Genomic DNA, 22,223 nt, shown 5'->3' on the forward strand with positions numbered 1-22,223 from the left:
ATATGGGTAGAATCTAAAAATAGGAAGGGTGCAACCATTCTGATGGGATTGTAACTGGGTGCCCTCCTGTAGCCACCGGGACAGTGAGGAACAGGTATGCAGCATGTTGATATGCTAGGGCTTTTTGAGGTAAAGGAGGACGTAGTGTTGGGTCTCTCAGAGAGTATTAAGGTAGATCAGTCCCCAGGGTCTGACGAGATATACCCCAGGTTATTGAGAGAGGCAAGAGCTCGCTGGGGCCTTGAGGAATATCTTAGTGTCCTCTCCAGCCACAGGAGAGGTCCCGGAGGACTGGCAAGTAGCTAATGTTGTTCCATTCAAGAAGGGATCCAAAGAAGATCCAGGAAACTACAGTCTCACATCAGTGGTAGGGAAATTACTGAGAGAATTCTCAGGGATAGGATTCATGAGCATTTGGAAAACCATGGCCAAATTAGGGAGAGGCAGCATGGCTTTGTGCAGGGCAAGTCCTGTCTTACTAATGTGATTGAGTTTTTTGATGAGGTGACGAGGGTGATTGATGAAGGCAGAGCTATGGATGTTGGCTGCAAGGATTTTAGAATGGCGTTTGACAAGGTCTCTCATGGGAGGCTCATTCAGAAGATTAATATTTGGCCATTTGGATTCAGAACTGGCTTGCCCCAATGAAGACAGGGTGGTGGTCGAAGGGATTTATTCTAGCTGGAGGTCTGTGATTAGTGGTGTTCTACAGGGATCTGTACTGGAAACTCCGCTGTTGGTGATGTATATAAATGGCTCGGATGACAATTTAGCTGGATGGGTTAGTAAGTAAGTTTGTCAATGATATGAAGATTGATGATGCTGTGAATAGCATAGAAGACAGGCAAAGAGTACATTGGGATATACATAGATCAGTTGCAGATATGGGCAACAAAATGGCAGATGGAGTTTAGTCTGGCCAAATCTGAAGCATTAGGTCAAATGTAAAGAGACAGTACGCTGTTCAGGGCAAGACTCTTAACAGTGTTGATGAGCAGAGGGATCTTGGGGTCCAAGTTCATAGCTCCCCAAAAGTGGCTACCCAGGTTGTTTGGGAGATTAAGAGGGCATATGGCACACTTTCCTTTATTAGTCAAGGCAATGAGTCCAAAATGTTGCAGCTTCGGCTGTTCTGCTGAAGGGTTTCGGCCCGGAATGTCAGCTGTGCTTTTTTTCCATGGGTGCGGCCTGGCCTGCTGAGTTCCTCCAGCATCTTGCGTGTGTTGCATGGATTTCCAGCATTTGCAGATTTTCTCTTGTTTGCAGCTTTATAAAACTCTAGTTCGGCCGCATCTGGAGTAATGCATACAGTTCTGGTTGCCCCATTATAGCAAGGACATCGAGGCTTTGGAGAGGGTGCAGAAGAGGCTTATAAGGATGCTGCCTGGATTAGAGGGCATGTGGTGTAACAAGAGGAAAACTTGGGCTGTTTTCTCTGGAGCTGTGGAGGCTGAGGGGAGATCTGATGGAGGTTTATAAGATTATGAGAGATATAGATAGAGTAGACAGACAGTGTCTTTCTCCCAGGGTTGAAATGCCTAATTTCAGAGAGCAGGCATTTAAGGTGAGAAGGGTTAATTTCAAAGGAGACGTGAGGAGGCAAGTTGTTTTTTTGTTACACAGAGAAGTGGGTGCCTGGAATGCGCTGCCTGAAAGGATGATAGAGGCAAAAACTCTAGAGACTTTTGGATAAGCACATGAATGTGAGGAACATAGAAGGACATGGACATTGTGTAGACAGGTATATGGAGGAAATTAAGGTGGGGGCTTATATGGGAGGTAGGGTTTGAGGGTCGGCACAACATTGTGGGCCGAAGGGCCTGTACTGTGCTGTACTATTCTATTCTATTCTATTCAGAAGACATTGTGTTGGCCATTTGATTACTAATTTAATTGGCTTGGCACAACATTTTAAGCTGAAGAATCTGTGCTGGACTGTTCTATGTTCCAGAATGAATCTTAAGGTAATGTATGGTGACATATACGTACTTTGATAATAAATTTACTTTGAAATTTAAACCTCTCCTATCCATATACCTATCTAATGGCTAACGTGCCTGCCTCAGTCAATATTTCCTGGAAGCCCATTCCAAGTATTCACCCCTTTAGTGTCAAGAAGGTGCCACGTGTCCCTTTTAAATCACTTGCCTCTGATTTTAACTCTTAAAAAGAGTATGTACTTTCATCCTGTCTATGACCCTCATGATTTTTATGTACCTCTGCCAGGTCACCCCTGATCTCGTATGTTCTAGGGAATAGAGACCTAGTCCACGCAACCTCTCCTTGTAACTCATGCCCCCCAAGTCCAGGCAACGTCCTGGTAATTCGTTTCTGCATTCCGAGTTTAGTAACATCTTTCCTAAACCAGGATAAGCCGCCTTCTCCCTTTGTGTCAAAGTTGGCCAGTTCCACTGCACCCGCTTACTGTGTACATCATTATCTCAGTTATTCTCTCTCTGTGGATGCTACCTGATTTGCAAGTATTTCCAACATTTCTCTTTTATTTCAGATTTCTAGCAAGTACTTTTTGTTGCTTTTTTTTCCCTCTCTCTTGAACTTCCTCATTGATCTACAGCTGGACAGCAGTGAAAGCATTGGGTCAACTCTTGATTTCCTACCCAGCACAGACATGCACTTTCTTCTCTCCACCCTCGCTCTCGCTGCAGCGTAAAACGTATTTGTTTCCTCCATTTTCCTCCTGGATGAAGAGTCAGCCAGGACTCTGAAAGGGTTAACCCTGTCTCCCTCTCTGCAGATATTGCCTGACCTGCTGACCGTGCCTAGTGTATCATGTATAGTCTAATGGAGTCTAGTGAGTTTGTAGACTGATAGCAGAGTTCAAGGCCATCCTGTGCACGTTAAAACCCGACAAAGCAAGAGTAAGCTCCCCATTTGTTAAGCAGTAGACCATCTCTCTGCTGCCCTTCTTGCCATCTTGCCACTGATTTGTGACAGCTATAATTAAACAGGGATTTTGCCCATTGCTGTCCCCTTTCTCTCTCATGTGCTCTTCCAGCTTCCTGATAAGAGCAGCACCATCATTCCCATCACAACCATTGTCAGTAGGAGCCAGCGACACGTTCTGGAGAAAGAAGCTGCTCACAATTTGCTGCCTTATATTTGCACTCAGCAGTTTTCGAACCCCCACACGTGGGAATAACCTCTCTTCACAACCACTGCCTTGTCCTTTCACAGAATCAAGGACCTCTGGGCATCCTCAGCCTTGCTGTTGCAGTGAACGGATCTTTCAAAGTTTAATTTATTATCAAAGTACACGTATGTCACCATATACTACCTTGAGATTCATTTTCTTGCAGCATTGACAGTGGAACAGAGAAGCAATAGAATTAATGAAAATCTATACGCAAACAAAGACAGTCAAACAACCAATGTGCAAAAGAAGACAAACTCTGCACATTTAAAAATGAATAAATAAATGGATGGATGGATGAATAAATGGATGGGTGGATGAATAAATGGATGGATGGATGAATAAATGGATGGGTGGATGAATAAATGGATGGGTGGATGAATAAATAAATACTGAGGACATGAGTGGCAGAATCCTTGAAAGTGAGTCCATAGGTTGTGGAATCAGTTCAGAGTTGAGTTGAGTGCTGTGATCCCTGCTAGTTCAGGAGCCTGATGGTTGAAGGGTAGTACTTCAAATATTCCTGAACCTGGTGGTGTGGGACCTAAGGCTCCTGTACCTCCTTTCCGATGGCAGCAGTGAGAAGAGAGCATGGCCTGGATTGTAGGAGTCCTTGACAATGTTCCCTCTACAGTGCGTGCGTGCGTGTGTGTCTGCGCGCGCACATCTTTTGCTACCAGCGCACAAAGGAGTTCAAACTGCACAAAAGGTTGTCACCCTCTGCCTCGTTAGCACGTTAAGTATATTTCAAAATCATACACAATCACATTTCCCTTTCTGGTTTCTGATGTGGACGGTGTTGACATCATGGAGTTTGCAATGATTTGTCTGCAGATTTTAGAACTGGCTTATTTATACTGTTTTTATTGGGAAAAAAATTATTCATCGCACATTTCTTGTTGTCACTGGGCAAAAAATTGCACAGCAAAAGATCTTTGCGTGCACTGGTCATCACAAATTAGAGGGAACAGTGCTCCGTGATGATGGAGGCTGCTTTATTGTGGCAATGCTCCTTGTAGGTGTGTTTCTTTTTCAATATTTTTATTGATATTATATAAACTACATGAATACAAATACAAAATTCTTAAGGATGCAAGTAAATAATATGAATTACATTACAATTAAATCACAGTAATATGATCACAGTATCCCATATTCCAAATCAATCATGTAGAAAAAAGATTGAATTAAGAAGTGAAATAGAATAAAATAATTGTATTTTATTTTTAAAAATCTACCCCCACTACCAAAATGAGCTGGTTGGTAAAAAAAAAAGAAGAATACCTTACCATAAGATATTATAATAATAATGGCTCAGATCCATACTTTAATAACAGTTCAAACATTGTGAAAGTAATTCAGAAAGGGTCCCCATAACATTAGAAAGTCATGTTTAGAATCAGAAATCGAACAATGAATCTTCTCTAGATCAAGACACAACATAACGTCAGATAGCCATTGAACATGAGTGGGCGGGGCAGCCTCCTTCCACTTGAGCAAGGTCGCCCTCCTGGCCATAAGAGACATAAAGGCCAATACCCACAAATTAGATGGCTTCAATTTTGTACAACTATCCTCAACAATACCAAACATGGCAGTCAAAGGATTGGGCTTAAAGCTGACATTGAAAAGTGCAGAAAAAGTTTGAAATACATCTTTCCAGAATTCTTCAAGACTCAGACATGTCCAAAACATATGAATTAGTGTGGCCACTCCATTAGTACATCTATCACAGTAAGGGGAAATATCTGCGTAGAAACGGGAAAGCTTGTCTTTAGACATATGAACTCTATGTACCACTTTGAATTGTAATTAAGAATGACGAGCACATAATGATGAAGAATTAATCAATGTTAAAATAATCTTCCAGCTCTCATCAGATATGAAAATCTGTAAATCCTTTTCCCAATGTCCTTTAATTTTATCTAAAGAGGCCTTTTTCAGTCCCAACAGTAGACCATAAATGTAAGATATTGAACCGTTATCAAAGGGTTTCAGATTAAAAATTGTATCAATTGTATTCTTATCTGGACTTGTAGGAAAAGTAAGTAATTGCGATCTTAAAAAATCTCTAATCTGTAAGTATCGAAAAAAGAGTGTTAGAAAGGTTAAATTTTGTTGAAAGTTGCACAAAAGAAGAGAGATTCCCTCCATCAAACAAATCCTGAAATCGTTTAATACCCAATCTATCACATTCTTTAAAAGATAAGTCAATTAAAGATGGTTTAAAAAAAACAATTAGAAAATATGGGACTTGAGAGGGAGAATCTCAATAAACCAAAATGTTTTCTAAACTATAACCAAATCCTCAATGTATGTTTAACCACCACATTGTCAATTAGTTTAAAGATAAAGGAAGCGAGGATCCAAGTAAAGAAATAATGGAAAATTTTATAACAGAGTTAACTTCCAGAGAAACCCATGTAGGGCAATTCTCATGGTTAATGTAATATATCCAGAACGTAATATTATGTATATTAACTGCCCAATAATATAACCTAAAATTGAGTAAGACAAATCCTCCGTTCTGTTTGTTTTTTTGAAGGTGAGCTTTATTTATACTACGTTTTTTATTCTTCCATATATAGGAAGAAAGAATTGAATCCAAAGAGTCAAAAAAGATTTAGGAATAAAAACAGGCACAGTTTGAAAAAAGTATATAAATTTAGGTAAGATATTCATTTTAATACAATTGATTCGGCCAATCAGTGATAAAGAGAGAGGCGACCAATTAGAAAGTGTTTTTTTAACGTAATTCAATAAAGTTTAAAAATTTTCCTTAAATAAATCTTTATAATTCGTAGTAATTGTTACTCCTAAATACGTAAATTGTTTTCTTAAAATTTTAAGAGGAAGGTTAATGTCAGTTGGTATTAAATTGTTTAAAGGAAACAGTTCACTCTTCTGTAGATTTAATTTATATCCTGAGAACTGACTAAAATTAGTCTGTAAATGGAACACAAATGGTAAGGAGGTTGTAACTTTAGATATAAAAAGCAATAAGTCATCAGTATAGAGCGACACGTTATGAATAGTACCTCTCCTTAAAATACCAGTGATCTCTTTAGACTCTCGAAAAGCAATTGCTAAGGGTTCCAATACCAAATCAAAAAGCAGAGGGCTCAAAGAACAACCTTGTCTAGTTCCACGTTGGAGTTTAAAGGGTTTAGGATTCTGAAAATTAGTAAGAACCCGAGCAGAGGGAGTTAAATAAAGTAATTTACTCCAATGAATAAAATTAGGTCCAAACTTTAATTTTTCTAAGGATGTAAATAGAAAGTTCCATTCAATTCTGTCAAAAGCCTTCTCCGCATCCAAAGATATCACACATTCCGATATTTCCTTAGATGGAGAGTACATAACAAACATCATATATTAAAATGGGAATATCGATTTTTAATAAATCCTGCCTGATCATCCAAAACTATAGAAGGTACAATATTTTCAAGTCTGCGAACCAACACTTTAGATAAAATTTTAGTATCATAATTGAGTAAAGAGATAGGTCTATATGAAGAACATTCAGTAGGATTCTTATTCTTTTTGAGAATAAGCGAAATGGAAGCTTTGTAAAAAAACTGCGGTAACCTTCCTACCTTAAAGGAATCTGTGAGGGTAGAACATAAATGTGGTATAAGCAAGGAGGAGAAAGCCTTATGAAACTCTCCAGAGAATCCGTCGGGTCCTGGGGATTTCCCAGAATGCAATTCTCGAATAGCCTGAGCAATTTCCTTCTGGGAAATAGGTTGATCCAATTGCCTACGATCATCTATCGAAAGATTAGGAATATTTAATTGATCTAAAAATTATTCATTGCAATATTATCATTAACAGAGTCAGAACTATACAATTTAGAATAAAGTTCCCTAAAAGTGTCATTAATTTCAAGGTGGTCAGTTGTCATGTCTCCATTAATTTTACATATTTCTTTAATTTGCCACTTGGCTGTAAACGGCTTCAATTGATTTGCCAGTAGCTTACCAATTTTAACTCAATGAATATAAAATTGACTTCTATCTTTTAAAAGTTGGCTTTCAATTGGATACATTAAAAGAAGATCATATTTCGTTTTAGTTTCAATGCTTCTCTTATATGCTTCAGGATCAGGTACCAAAACATATTTATGGTCCAGTTGTTTTAACTGATTGGCTAGTTCATTTCTCTCTTTGTTAGCTTTTTTATTGATGTTTGCGGTATAAGAAATAATTTGACCCCGGATGTATGCTTTAAAAGTATCCCATATAATAAGACTAGACATCTCTTCCAACGTATTTTCTTCAAAAAAAAGAGTAATTTGATTCTCCATAAATTTTTTAAAGTCCTCATCGGGTAACAGAGTTAAATTGAATCGCCAAAATCTACTCATAAGGATAGGACCAGGGAAATTTAAAGATAGAAGCACAGGAGAGTGGTCAGAAATAACAATCTCTTTATATTCGATCGATCGAATTAATGGAATCATTTGACTATCAATAAAAAAAAATCAATACTGGTATAAGAACGATGAACATGAGAGAAAAAAGAATACTCCCTGAGTGTCAGATGGAGAAAAAGCCAAGCATCAACTATACCACATTTAGTTAAAAAGGATTGGATAAACAAAGCTGATTTATTAAATGTGGCTGGTTTAATAGATGAGCGATCTAGTACTGGATCTAACCAGCAGTTAAAATCTCCTCCCATCACGAGAGTAAATACACAAATCTGTCAAAAATGAAAGTAGACGTTCAAAAAATCCTGGATCGTCTACGTTGGGGGCATATACATTAGCAAAAGCAATCAATTTACTGTCTAAACTCCCTGATACAATAACAAATCGACCATTGGGGTACGAAACAACTTTATGCTGAACAAAGGAAACTGTATTATCTACAAAAATTGAAACTCCACATGATTTTGCATTAATGGAATTGCATATCCTTCCACCGAGTACAAAAACGTAAGCTATCACAGCTACGTATGTGTGTTTCTTGTAAGAAAATAATGGGTGCTTTTAATTTTTTAATATAAGCATACACTTTGTTCCTTTTGATGGGGTGATTCGGCCCTTTCACATTCAAACTAAATAAGTTAATATTTCGAACCATTTTAAATACCAATCAACATGTAATTAGAAGATCTGGCCATAAGTTATTAAAACTAGAAAGCAAACCGTAAGGTAAAGTACTCAAACAAACAAACATATATTCAACCCAGCACAGCTCCCAGAGAAAAATAGGCCCTACCCCCCCGACCCAAAATGAGAAAGCTGACCAATAGACAGTCAGCGAGCTAAGAACTAAGTTCCCTCCCCAAAAAATCCTGTTGACAGAAAAAACTCCAGTCCTTCAAGGCCATTATGTCCCTACCAAGACACAACATAAAAAGAAAAATAACTCAGTATTCGAAAATATGAAAGGATCAGTTTAAACAAATTCAAAGAAAGCTGTATTAAAATAAAGCCCCAAAAAGGGATAAAATAAAAAAGTATCAAAAAAAATATAACAAAGGACAATATATGAACAGCCAAAACGTAAGCTTAATGAAACCTTATTTCAAATTCATATTAACAGAAGAAAAAAATTGATCAAATGACAAATATAACAGTTTAAGACAGCATCCTTCAGAAACTCTTTTGCTTCTTCAACCGACTTTATTCTTTTTCACAATCCGTTCTTCAAAACAATACTCAGATGGGCGGGGAACCGAAAGGATGGTTTATATCCTTTATTGTAGAATTTCGACATAACTTCTTTATACTTCATGCGATCAGCCATAACTTCAGGCGAATAGTCTTCCACAAATCTAACCTTGTAATTTTGGAAATCGATCATTCCTTGTCGATGGGTATGGGGAATTAAAAAGTCCTTAATACGAAATTCATGAAAGCTCAGTGACCTATCTGGGTCTCGCTGCCGACGACAATGGCTTCAAAGTCGGAGAGCGATATGCTCAATCGAGCTTCAGCTCGGAAGTGAATAAAGTAGGGAAAAGCTGTTTCAGAAAGTTTTCAAAAAACTTTGTAGGGTCAGCGCCTTCAATTGATTCTTCAAGACCCAGAATTCACAAGTTATTTCTCCTGTTTCTATTTTCGAGACTGATGATCCTTTTCAGCATTTTATCATTGGATAAAGATAATTCTTTGCAGAGTTTAATTGTATCGTTAATGTTCTCTTCAAGTATCACCAGCTTCGCAGTATTTTCCTGAATTCAGTTCTCATGCTCAGATAAAGTTTGTTGAATTGTATCCAATTTGTGGTTAAGTTGTTGAAACTCCTCAGAAAATTCTGATTTTTGCCGTTTAAGGAAGTCACTGATTGATTCCAAAGTGACTGGGGCTTCATCTTCTGTTTCCCTTTCTTTTGCAGACGCTTTGGTTCTTTTCCCAGTCATAGTAAAGCAGTATTAAAGTATTGTAATAAGGTTACGAGAAAAAGACTGGTAGGAGACAATTAAGTAAACGGGGTAGGAGCAATCTAAAACGATGCTACTCCATCAGCTGCCAACAGGGCTCTGTAGATGTGTTTAATGGTGGGAGGGCTGTGCCTGTGTAGGAATGGACTGCATCCACTTACTATAATTTTTTCCATTCCCGGGCATTGGTGTTTCCATACCAGCCTGTGTTGCAGCCAGTCGAGATACTCTCCACTGTGCATCTGTAGAGTTTGTCAAAGTTTTAGATGACACACCTGATCTGTGCTAAGCTCTAAGAAAGCAGAGGCACTGTCGTGCATTCTTTGTGATGGTACTTTGGTACTGGTCCCAGGACAGATCGTCTGAAATGATAACACCAAAGAATTTTAAGGTTATCTCATCACCTCCGATTCCCTAATGAGGACTGGATCATGGAACTCTGGTTTTTTCTCATGTAGTCAATAATCAGTTCTTTGGTTTCACTGATGTTGAGTGGGAGGTCGTTGTTGTGGCACGATTCAACCAGATTTTCAATCTCCCTCCCAGGTGACGATTCATCACCACCTTTGATTTTGTCAACCACAGTGGTGTGATCAGCGAACTCAAATATAGTATTGAATTTGTACTTTGCAACACAGTAATAAGTGTAAAGCAGCTAGAGCAGGGGGTTAAGCACACAGCCTTGTGGTGCACCCGTGCTGATGGAGATTGTGGAGGAGATGTTGCCGATCTGAACTAATTGGGGTTTGCAAGTGAGGAAATCAATGATCCAATTGCACTGGGAGGCATCAAGGCCTATGTTTTGGAGCTGGGTGATTCGTTTTGAGGGGATGATACTGTTGACCTGTAGTCAATGAAGAGCATCGTGATTTATAGGTCTTCATTGTCCCAATGTCCAGAGCTGAGTGAAGAGCCAATGAAATGGCATCTGCTGTTGAACTGTTGTGACAGGAAGCAAACTGAGCTGCATACAAATCATTCCTCAGGCAGGAGTTGATATGCTTCATGATCAACCTCTCAAAGCACTTAACCACGGTGGATGTAAGTACTTACTGAGGCAAGTTTCCATATTCTGCTTGAGCACTTGTACAATTGAAGCCTGATTGAAGCAGGTGGGTGCCTTGGACGGTTCAGCAAACTCTGCAAATTAAAAGTAAATAAGTAAATAAATAACTCTGAGAACGTGAGTTGCAGAGTCCTTGAAAGTGAGTCCGTACGTTGTGGAATCAGTTCAAAGTTGTGGTTAGTGTAGCTACCCTTGCAGCCTGATGGTGACCCAGCAAAGGAGAAGACTCACAGAGATCAAATTTATAAGCATTTGAAAAACGATGGCCTAATTAAGGAGAATCAGCATGTGTGGGGCAAGTCGTGTCTTACTAACTTGGTTGTGTTTTTTGATGAGATGAAGATAGAGCTGTGGATGTTGTCTACATGGATTTTTAGTAAGGTGTTTGACAAGGTTCCTAGTGGGGGGCTCATCCGGAAGATTAAGGTGCATGCGATCAATGGTGAATTGGCTGTTTGGATTCAGAACTGACTTGTCCACGGAAGACAGAGGGTGGTGTTCGAAGGGACTTATTCTAGTTGGATATCTGTGATTATTGGTGTTCCACAAGGATCTGTACAGGGACCTCTGCTGCTTTTGATGTATATAAATGACCCAGATGAAATTTCAGATAGTTAGGTTAAGTTTGCAGATGATGCGAAGAATGGTGACGTTCCACCGGGCCACAAAGCATGTGCTACTGGGCCGCGAGGAAACGATATGACTTGGTGATATGAGTCAGCTGCACCTTTCCTCATTCCCGTCACACCCACTGTTGAACTTGAACGCACACGAGGTCATTACCCACGCGTCATCCATGTCAGTGCAGGAAGAAGATCAACTCCTCGAGCTTGCAAATGACGGCGGGATGAAAAGTATGTTGGACATAACATCTCTGCCGGCATTCTGGATCAAAGTCAAGGCTAAATATCCTGAGAAAGCCACGAAAGCACTGAAAACATTGCTTCCATTTCCAACATATCTCTGCGAAGCGGGGTTTTCTGCAATGAATGCAATGAAAACTAAATCGCGGAATAGACTGGACATAAGGAACCCCCTTCGAGTATCGCTGTCTCCCATCACCCCTCGATAGGACCGTCTTGTTGCAGGAAAACAAGCCCAGGGCTCCCACTGATTCAGCGATATTGGTGTGTTGCAATGATGTTATATGTTCGTACGAGAAAATATGCACTGTGTGTTTAATATCCAAACGTTTCTTAAAATGTTATGATGTTATTGACTTATAAGTGACTTATAATTGACTTATCACTATATTCATGCGAGGAAAATATGTGCTGTGCGTTTAATATTAAATTCGTTAGATAAACTTTTAGAAACAAAATTGAGTGTATTAGCCACTTATAAATGACTTATAGTTGACTTATATTCCGGTCGTGATTAATACCTCCCCCCCGCCCCCCCCAACTAGGGTCGCCAACTGTCCCGTATTTGCCGGGACATCCCGTATATTGGGCTAAATTGGTTTGTCCCATACGGGACTGCCCTTGTCCCGTATTTCCCCCTCTAAGGTAGAGCGTTCCTATGAAACCTTTCGTGCCGAAATGGCGTAAAGCGAAGAAGCAATTACCATTAATTTATATGGGAAAAATTTTTGAGCGTTCCCAGACCCCAAAAAATAAAATAACCTAACAAATCATACCAAATAACACATAAACCTAAAATAACACTAACATATAGTAAAAGCAGGAATGATATGATAAATACACAGCCTATATAAAGTAGAAATAATGTATGTACAGTGTAGTTTCACTGAACAGAAACGCCAAAAACGATTTGTAGAAAAAAATCTGCACATAGGGTATGTATGCGCATGCCCTGCATGCACACAGGTGCCCGTGCAAGACTTCATGGTCATGGTAGTCTTTCTCGCGGTAAACACAGTTAGAAAGTTGGCAACCCTACCTGCACCCCCCCCCCCCCCGGTCAGCTGGTCCGCAAGAAAATTGTCAATATTAAACCGGTCCGCAGTGCAGAAAAGGTTGGGGACCCCTGGCGTAGATGACTGGCAAAGAATACAGCAGGATATAGATCAGTTGCAAATATGGGCAGTGAAATGATAGATGGAGTTTAACCCGGTTAAGTGTTGTACTTTGGTAGGTCAAAAGTAAAGAGGCAGTACAGGAGGAGGAGGAGGAGAGGGGACTTGTGGTCCAAGTTCTTTGCTCAAAGTAGCTACACAGGTTGATAGGGTATTTACGAAGGCCACTGGCATCTGTCGTGAAATTTATTAACCAGTTTAGTAGGCAATTTGATTACTAATTTGTTTGGTTTGGCACAACACTGTGGGCCAGAGAGCCTGTTCCTGTGCTGTACTGTACTATGTTCTGTGTCCTATCTTCTATGTAAAGATGTCCAGATGTTTGACCTGGAATGCCATCTCACTTATGAAGCAGTGATTCCGGATCAAACTGGAATCGCAGAAGGATTTCGTTGATAGCTCCAACTGTGTTATGCATGTACTTTAAGTAAAATTGACAATCTGGACACAAATTGTTGTAATATTGTCCATGTAATAATTGGGCAATGTTGTGGAACAATAACACAAACTTTTCCAAAAGTTTCATCGGCAACGTACCTGACTTTGTCATTTACATCAGCTTGCACCAGTTCACTGAAGTCCAAAGAGAAAATTCAGTCCATAGTTTATCTTTTCCCCATGCCCACATCATTTGTGAATTTAAACCTCAAGGTCAGCAATGCCACATATCTCCGAGGCACTGATTCAAAGATAGAATACTTTTCTGCAGTCTCAGCATATCCAGGCTTAGCTGCACATGCAGACATCCTCCAGCAGATGTCAGTAGACAACAATTAATAACCATCAGCAACAGGAGATTCTGCAGTGCTGGAAATCCTGAACAGCACACTCAAAATACTGGAGGAAGTCAGCGAGTCAAGCAACATCTATGGAGGGAGATAAGCCATCAACATTTTGGCCAAGATGTTGATTATTTATTCCCTTCCATCAACAAGGAGAATCAAGCTTGATACTTCAACTGCTTACAGTTGGTTTGTTCCAGATCCTCAATTTGTAAAAATGGGATTTGAAAACACATTCCTGCGATAATCAATTAAATAACAAAGCCAGTTTATGCCGGGTCCCTAAAAGATAAGTTTTACCACCCTTCCAATCTGTCTCACTAGTCAATAGGATAGTGACTAATCCTCTTCTTCATCTGTTTTACCACCTATTCCCTGTATATTTAGATTGCATTACATCATTCCTGATTTTGAGCACACTCAACAGCACAGCCCTCTATTACAGAAAGTTCCAGAAGTTTCCCCGAGTCTTCTGGCCTCGGGAGAACAGATCCCACTGCATCTATACATCTATAGTCAAACTCAGACTATTCAGGATGGCCTTGGATCATGCAAAGTCCCACTCGGAAGAAGGCCATTCAGCCCATTGTACCTCTGTGAGGGTGCCCTCTAGTTAGTCCTTCTCCCCTGTCCTTTGTCCATGTCCTTGCCCATTGTAAACTTCATGTGATGTTGGTATCAGCTAACTAAAGTCAGGTTGGTGTGGTTCCCTGGACCGAATGCAGTGAACAGGGATATAATGCAATTTAACCCAGGTCTGTCCCAATTGTGACTAATTTCTTTTCAACTTTGTTCTGTTGAAGGGTCCCCCTGGATCACAACCAACACAACACAGTCAGGCACCTCGACACAATCCCAACAACCCCATCATGGGACCCCATGGTCAGGTGAGTGCTGTCCGACGTCATAAGGAAGGGGACAGTGGGAAGGAACTTCACTCTCTATTTAACCCATGCTGGGGAGAATGTTTGACGGGACAGTGTAGAGGGGACTTTCCTCTGTATCTGACCTGCAGTATTCTTGCCCTGAGATATTTGTAGGGATGAGATAGACCAAAGAGTTTTCCTCTAGATCTAATTGTGCTGTTTCTGCCTAGGGAGAACTTGATACAAGAGTGTAGAAACAACTTTTCCTGTGCATTGAACCCCAATTAACCCTACCTAGGAATGTTTGATGGGACAGTGTAGAAGAAATCTGTGGTATTCCCACCCTGAGAATGTTTGTTGGATTAGGGTCTGGGAATGTTTGGTGGGACAGTGCAGAGGGATTTTGCCTCCAGATCCGATCTAATTTCATCTGCGCAGACATTTTCTGCTGCGGAGGCGCATGGCTTGGGAAATGCACCAAGTCCTCTGCGGGGCTCTTCCACATAGCTTCTCAAAGGCACGGGGAGTAGCTGGGAGTTTCTGGAACATCTGGAGTAACAGTGAATCCTCCCTAGTGACAGAACTGTGTTTCTCACCCAACAGTCCTTCATGTCTCCTCGGTACCCAGGTGGCCCCCGGAACTCACTCCGGATATCAGCACAGGTGAGTGCCGCCAGATTTATGGCCCTGACTTCTCGATAGGGTACAGGATACACTCAGGCGTTCTGCAGGGAGAGTTGTAACTGACTGCATCTGTGAGGGATCAGTGCACAGGGTAGGAAAGAACTGCGGAAGGTTGTAAACTCAGCCAGCTCCATCAGGACACAAGCCTCCCAACGTCGAGGACACCTTCAAAAGGCGATGCCTCAAACAACAACATCTGCCATTAATTTCCGCATCATCATGTGGAAATCAGGAACTCACCTCGGCGAGAGAGGTTGAGAACTTGCCGGATTGTTGCAAACCAGCCATTCCCCTGCCTGGGTCTGGGCCTATATGATATTCCAGGTCTCACCTTTCACTTCAAACTGCACCCCCTCCCCCAGAGCCCTGATTTTCGGGTCTCATATCTGAGAAAGGATGTGCTGGCAGTGGAGAAGGGCCAGAGAAGGTTTGCGAGAATGATCCTGAAAATGAAACGGTTAGCATATGAGGAGCATTGGATGCCTCTGGACCTGAACTCACTAGAGAATAGAAGAATGAAGGGGGGGGGGGGTGGAAATCTCATTGAAATATACCAAATATTAAAAAATGTAGATAGGGTAGAAGTGATGAGGATGTTTCCATTAGTGGGGAATCCAGGACCAAAGGGCACAGTTTAAGAATAGACAGACAGTGTAGGAATTTCTTTAGCCAGAGGGTGATGAATTTGTGTGGAATTCATTGGGACAGACGCCTATGGAGACCAAACCATTGGGTATATTTAAAGCAGAGGTTGACAAGTTCTTAGTTAGTAAGGGCATCAGAAGTTACAGGGAGAAAGCAAGAAAATGGGACTGAGGGGGAAAATAAGTCAGCTGTGATCAAATGGCAGAGCTGACATGATGGGCCAAATGGCCTTATTCTAGTCCTATGCCTTATGGTCTTGTGAACTAAGCCATGCTGGGCATCAGAAGTAAGAGCCAGCCTGTCAGGTAACCGGGGAGGACAACAAGTATCAGATCGACCCGTGGGTCCCCATCTAGAAATAAGTGTCTGTTCAATCTGTGAGGTTAAGGCGAGGGGATGATGAGGAGTGGGAGCAGAAAGAGCTGCAGCACCTGCAAAGCCACTGGTCCTGAGCTCAGTACTGGAACACTGGATATGTCACCACCACCAGTGCCCGCTGAGCTGGCCCCTTTGCAAGAAGACAGACAAACGCTTGGGAGAGTGTGGGGTGGGTGAGCCTGGGAGCCCAGGAGGTAGCGGCAGAGCCTGGGCATGCAGAGATTGGGCCAATGTGGAGGGGAGTGGAAATGGGAATCCTGCCCTGTGTGTTAACCCTTCCTTCCTTTCCTGTAGCCTCCTATTGGAGTCCCGGGATCTCAGCCACTGTTACCAAATGCAATGGACCCCACAAGACAGCAAGGTGGGTATGGCGGAACCATGCTGTGCACTGAGCCCAAGGGCTGCACCAACACTGTCCACAGATACCTGCCCTGCAGATGTTGGAGGCTTTGATTGAATCACAATCAGGTTTAATATCACTTTGTATGTGTCGTGAAATTTGTTGTTTTGCAGCAGCAGTACAATGCAATACATAATAATAAAACCTAAATTACATTAAGAAGTATATAAAATAGATAAAAATAACTAATGCAAAAAGAGGGGAAATGTACTTCTGAACCATTCCTCAGCACCATGAGCTGTTTGAACCATTTCTTGACTTGTCCTCTTTGCATCCCCACCCCCCTCACCAAAAGCACTCCCTTGTCCAACACGAGGGATAGCAGAAAATTTTTAACAGGCTGAGTAAATGGTGAATTTCAGTATGAGATTGATGAGGAGATAGGTTTGAAACAAGAGAATCAGCTGTATTTGAATGGCAGAGTAGACTCAATGGGCCGAATGGCCTAATTCTGCTCATGTATCTTGTGTTCTTATAGAGTATCCAACTTCTCCTTATTAACCTGTAAATACCTGCTGATTAGTTAGTCATCCCATTTGATCTATAGTAGCATGTGATGGTTTTGTTCTCGGACATAAACAGGATAGAATGGAATCTATTCAAAGTGCAATTATCTCTGTATACTATTCAGTAAGGAGATGATGCTTTACTCCAATGTCTCCTTCCTATAGCAATTCCATGACGTTTGATTCCTTTAATAGCCAAAAATGTTCCCACTTTTGTCTTGAATGCACTCATCAAATGAACCTTTAATAAATCTGTTCAACAAATACAGATTGTTTCTCTCAGCTTACAAACACCTGAATTATGTACAACCTGTACAACTGAACAAGTGTTTGAGGACCATGGGATGAACTTGCTGGGGTCTGCAGGCTTTTCCTGTGTGGGAATTCAGTTTCCAAGTTGTGAACTGTCCTGTCTGGGTTATGAGCAGTTCACAGGAGCAGAACCCAGCTGTAACCTGGGAGGACCAGTAATTCCCAAGGTGGGTGAAGAACCCTTTTCACATCTCCCTGAATAGCTGACCCCCATGTCAAGACTGTAATTCTATTTACCCTAGTTTTTGCAAACATCATCACTCCAAATATCCCATCAAGTCCCAAGAGAATCTTGTGTGTTTCATGAAATCAGCTCTCATTCGAATGTAAAAGCCTCTGAAAAATACTTGGAAGTGGCACGTGTCGTAATGGTGCCTTGTACACAGAATGTGCTAACGCTGCGAATGTAGATACCCAGTAACACAATGAGTGTACAGACTGATTGCCACTATGAATGTAAAAAAAAACATGAACTGTTTTTTGTATTTCTGACGTAGACAGCATGTTTTATGATCAAAGATGAGCCTTGAACTAAAAATAGTTCACCTCCAACCACCAACTCGGTTCACCACTGAATTTTCAACATCCTCTTAAGGCGAGACCTAAGTGGGGCTTTGTAACACTCAATTGCCAAATACACAGACTCTGAGTCTGCTGGGTTTTACAGGGAGGTCTTTGAGAGTGTATCAGTACCCTGAAAGTGTGAAGCCTGGAGTGTATTAGTTTCCAGAAGCATATCAGCATTCACAGGAGATTCCTGGGAGACAGTGGGATATTTATCAGTAGATCCATAGTGGCTTCCTGTAAGTGCACCACTTTCACAGCAAGTTCCCAGGAGTGTTCTGTTAGAGTGTTGCCGCCCACATGGAGAACCTGGAAGGGATTCAGTATTGATAAGAAATGTCACTGAAATGTCAGTGTTTGCGGGGGGGAGGGGGTGGTTATAGGTGTGTGTCAGTACTCATGGGGGACTGCAGGACTGTGTCAGTATCTACGGGGATTCCATGGCTAAGAGACTACTTGACAGGTATATGGAGGAATTTAAGGTGGAGGCTTATATGGGAGGCAGGGTTTAAGGGTCGGCACAACATTGTGGGCCGAAGGGCCTGTACTGTGCTGTACTATTATTCTATGTTCCACGAATGGTCGGTACGGTGGTGTACACTTTGCAGCACCAGTGGTCAGGGTTAAGTTCCCACCGTTGTCTATAAGTTCTCCCTGTGACAAAGTGGGTTTCCTCCAGGTGCTCCAGTTTCCTCCTGTCCTGATGTGACCCAAGTGCGGAGACGAGAGAGACCCTGAAGTGAGTCAAAAGTTCACTGACTTTAATGAGAACTGTTGTGGATTTAGAGGAAAAGAAAAACAATAAACGCTAGGCCAACAGGCCCATTAACTGAAGCTCTCAGACTGAAAGTTACGTGGCAACACCGTGGCTGGAAGAAATAACTAGATACTAAATGAGTACCGTGGTCAAAACGGTAGTCCACTTTCCCAGGCAAGGACGAGGATAAGCAGGAGGTGTAAACGTTGCTGTGCTTTCAGTCAAGTCTCGACAAGACTAGAATGAAAAGAAGGGAGTTAAATACAACCAAGACGAAATGGTAGTTAGCTGGAACACGCACACTCATGAACGCACCTGCCGAACCCGTTCTACAGCCTGCTCGAGTGGGCGCATCGACTCTGCAGCACGGTCCATGGTTGTGACGCCTCCTGCATTCCTCACACTTAAGGGTTAGGGTTAGTAAATTGTGGGCGTGCTGTGTTGGTGCTGGCAGTGTGGCGACACTTGGGGCTGCCCAGTACATCCTTGGGCAGAATCCTCATTCACACGTTTGATGCATTTCACTCTGTGTTTCAATGTTTTGATGTACAAGTGACAGATGAAACTAATCCATAATGTCTTTAATCTCCGTATTTATGAATAATGCTGGAAATGGGTCTGTTTTTGAAATGTTTTGTAGTGTGTATTAGAACCTATAGGAGCGCCACGGGACTGTGACGGTGTTATGGGGTGTCCTAGGAATGGCCAGTATTTACGAAGGATCTTAGGGAATGTGAGAGTTTTTCTGATGAAGAATTGCTTTTGTGTTTCAGGTCATCCAGGAATGGCCGGTCCGATACAGCGAATGACTGCTCCTCGAGGACTAGCTGGGATGGGACCCCAGGTACAGTTCTAATCACTCCCCTAGGTAAAATTTTGCCCTTGAGGGCCACGCTGTTCCTCCACTGTCTATGATCTTGCTTTCTCATCCTTAATGGATGATCACCGGATTCACGGATTAACCCACGGTGTGTCAGGATTATTTCTCATCTTCCTTTCCAAGTCAGTCTTAGGCTTGCAAAGGTAGAAAGCAAAAATCTGCAACTGCTTTGAAATAAAAAAAACAAAGAATGCCGGAAGTTGTTCAACAAGTCTAAGGCTACATCCACACTAGACTGGATAATTTTGAAAACACCGGTTTCGAGTAAAAACGACAGGCGTCTACACTAGGCGTTTTTCAAAATATCTCTGTCCACATTAAAACAGATATTTGGGCGAATCTACTCCTACTGGGCATGCGCAGACACATCTACAGAAAACAAGCAAAGAGGAAACAGTGTAATATTTACGTTTCCGTGGTGGGGTTGTGCTATTTCCATTTGTCAAAAACTAGAGTACCAACAACAACAGCGAAAGAAAGTTTTCAACAATATCTTCAAGGAATACAAAGAAAACCTCTGCTGGAAGAAGCAGACCGGACTTCTTCATTTAGACAGACAATGAAGTTGAGCTGTTTCTGTGAGTTACAAATGACTACAAAGTCAGCAAAGCAGTGGAGAATGTGGAGATGTTTAACTCCAAACAAGCTATTAACGTAGACAATAAAGTAAACAACACACGCATGAAGCCGTCCTCTACCCAAGATCAACAAGAGAGTGGAATCTTCTGCTCCCAGAGCTGCGCAGTATTTCTGACATTAATATTTTTAAAGATAGACTCAATCAAATCAACTTAGGGGATCTAGTCAAAAAAGCTCACTTTACAATTTAACTCTCACGCCATTCACACCGACTGCGCGTTATAACAGCCGTCCGGCAGTGCTTGCGCAGTACCAAGCAGAAGCAGAAAAAGCATTATTGTTGTGGTGTTGTCATGACAGCATTTTAAAATCTCTCCGTTTACCCCGTCCACACTACAATGCGCAACAATCGTTTTCAAATTTACACACTCTGGAGAGTGTTTTAGAAAATCTCCATTTTCAGGGATGAAAACGCCGTTTCAGTGTGGACGGAGGGTCATAACGAAGAGAAAAAGCTTTGTTTTCAAAATTATCCGGCGTAGTGTGTATGTAGCCTAACTGTGTCTCTGAGGGAGGAACAAGGTAATGTACAGGGTCCTCAGCTTTGCAGAGATAAAGACAGACACAAAGAAAGTGGAGAGGGAGTGGGGGAGTGTGAGAGGATGGGAGTCTCCACTGACTCTGACTGCACACTGTCAAACTGAGCAACAGCAAGGACCTTCATAGCTGGAGTTAATGTAGAAGCTTGAATCTACCAGGAAATGAGTGGAGCCACCCTCAGGAGCTGTCTCTCAATTCCCACTGAAGTTTTACAGTTAATCTGTGCTGCAGAGAGAATCCTTATTTCCAGCAGATGTCCCACTTGTCAAACTTTCGCCTGTGTCGAACCGCCTGATCCCATCCTGTCACAGCGTCATACACAAGACCAGCCCCTTCAGCCCACCTGGCCCCTGCTGACCAAGGACCCATTTACACTAATCCCATTTTGTTCTCCCTACATTTGTATCAACCCACTCCAAACCCCCCCCCCAGTCATCCACCCACAAGGAGCAATTCGCAGTGGCCAATTAACCCACCAACAGTTTTCATCCGGAGAGCCCATGCAGAACGTGCAAGCACAGCCTCTTCCTCAGGGAAAGGAAATCAAAAACTAGAGGGCGTTGGTGCAAGGTGAGAGGGGAAAGGGTTAAAGAGGACCCAAGGGACAACTTTCCCACGCAGAGGGTGGGGAGTACATGGAATGAGCTGCCAGGGAAAGTAATTGAGGCAGGTATAGTGGTATCATTCCTTGCCATCCCTCACTCACTCCTGGATCTTTTGTCTTTTTCTCTTCCAGAATTACGGAGGCGCAATGCGGCCCCCACCTAACTCTTTAGGAGGCCCTGGAATGCCGGGAATGAATCTGTAAGATTTCCTAATGAATTGCAGTTTTTCGGTTGTGTGGTGATTTGGTCCTAGTCATTGGAGACAGAGACTATTGTAACATCAGTAGAAGATGCTGTGGGCCACCTCGAGGATAAAGGGAAGGTGTCATCAATTGACTACTATAGAAGATAATAAGGGTGGCCATTTGGTCCATGGCCTGTACCAGCATTTGACCAGCATTGTCTTGCTTCATTTCATTACCCCGTGAATATTACCCTTTGAAAAGTTCTTGTTGAATCTACTTCCACCCCTCTTTCCAAATCACTGCACAAAATATTCTCCGTTTGGCCCTTCTGGATCTTACTTCAATCACCTTATAAACTCCATCCCTAATGAAAACAGTTTCTTCCAATTCAATCTTTCATGTCCATCCCAAATAATGTGCCATCTTCAGATCTACTCTGAACCTGCTCACCTCTATAGTGAGCAGCCTCAGTCTTGGAGAACGATCCAGTTTAGGTTTTGGTTTGGATGCTGGTCCTGGTCGGAATGATCCAAATGGCCGCCTGCAGCCTCAGTGATTGCCCTGCGAGACCCTTCAGCACTGCCGCCAGCATCTCAGCCACATCAGCACAACTCAAAGCACCTTACTGCTAATGGGATACATCTGCAGTGCACTCGCTGTAAAGTAGGAAATGCAGCAGCCAACTGACACACAAGCAGCAAAGTAAAATGACCAAACAGATAGTTTCAGTTTTTTGGAAAAAATTTAGAAATTGTATGCTTGGTGTTAAAGGATGAATAAAGAGACTTCTCAGAAGCAAAGGCAACATTTGGGTCAGAAGAAATTGTGATCC

General features: G+C 41.9%; 1 protein-coding gene across 4 annotated transcripts in view; it reads left to right on the forward strand.

Annotated features, from left to right (window-relative positions):
- Window positions 1-22,223, forward strand: part of ssbp4 (single stranded DNA binding protein 4) — a 161,744-nt gene that overhangs the window by 125,188 nt on the left and 14,333 nt on the right. For all 4 annotated transcript variants that reach the window (XM_063032774.1, XM_063032773.1, XM_063032776.1 and 1 more), the window contains 5 exons: window positions 14,234-14,317; window positions 14,900-14,959; window positions 16,298-16,364; window positions 19,316-19,386; window positions 21,338-21,405. In XM_063032774.1, the coding sequence (XP_062888844.1) occupies window positions 14,234-14,317; window positions 14,900-14,959; window positions 16,298-16,364; window positions 19,316-19,386; window positions 21,338-21,405 (350 nt within the window). The remainder of the gene's footprint in view (window positions 1-14,233; window positions 14,318-14,899; window positions 14,960-16,297; window positions 16,365-19,315; window positions 19,387-21,337; window positions 21,406-22,223) is intronic.

Source organism: Mobula hypostoma, chromosome 24 (assembly GCF_963921235.1).
Source record: "Mobula hypostoma chromosome 24, sMobHyp1.1, whole genome shotgun sequence".
NCBI lineage: Eukaryota > Metazoa > Chordata > Chondrichthyes > Myliobatiformes > Myliobatidae > Mobula > Mobula hypostoma.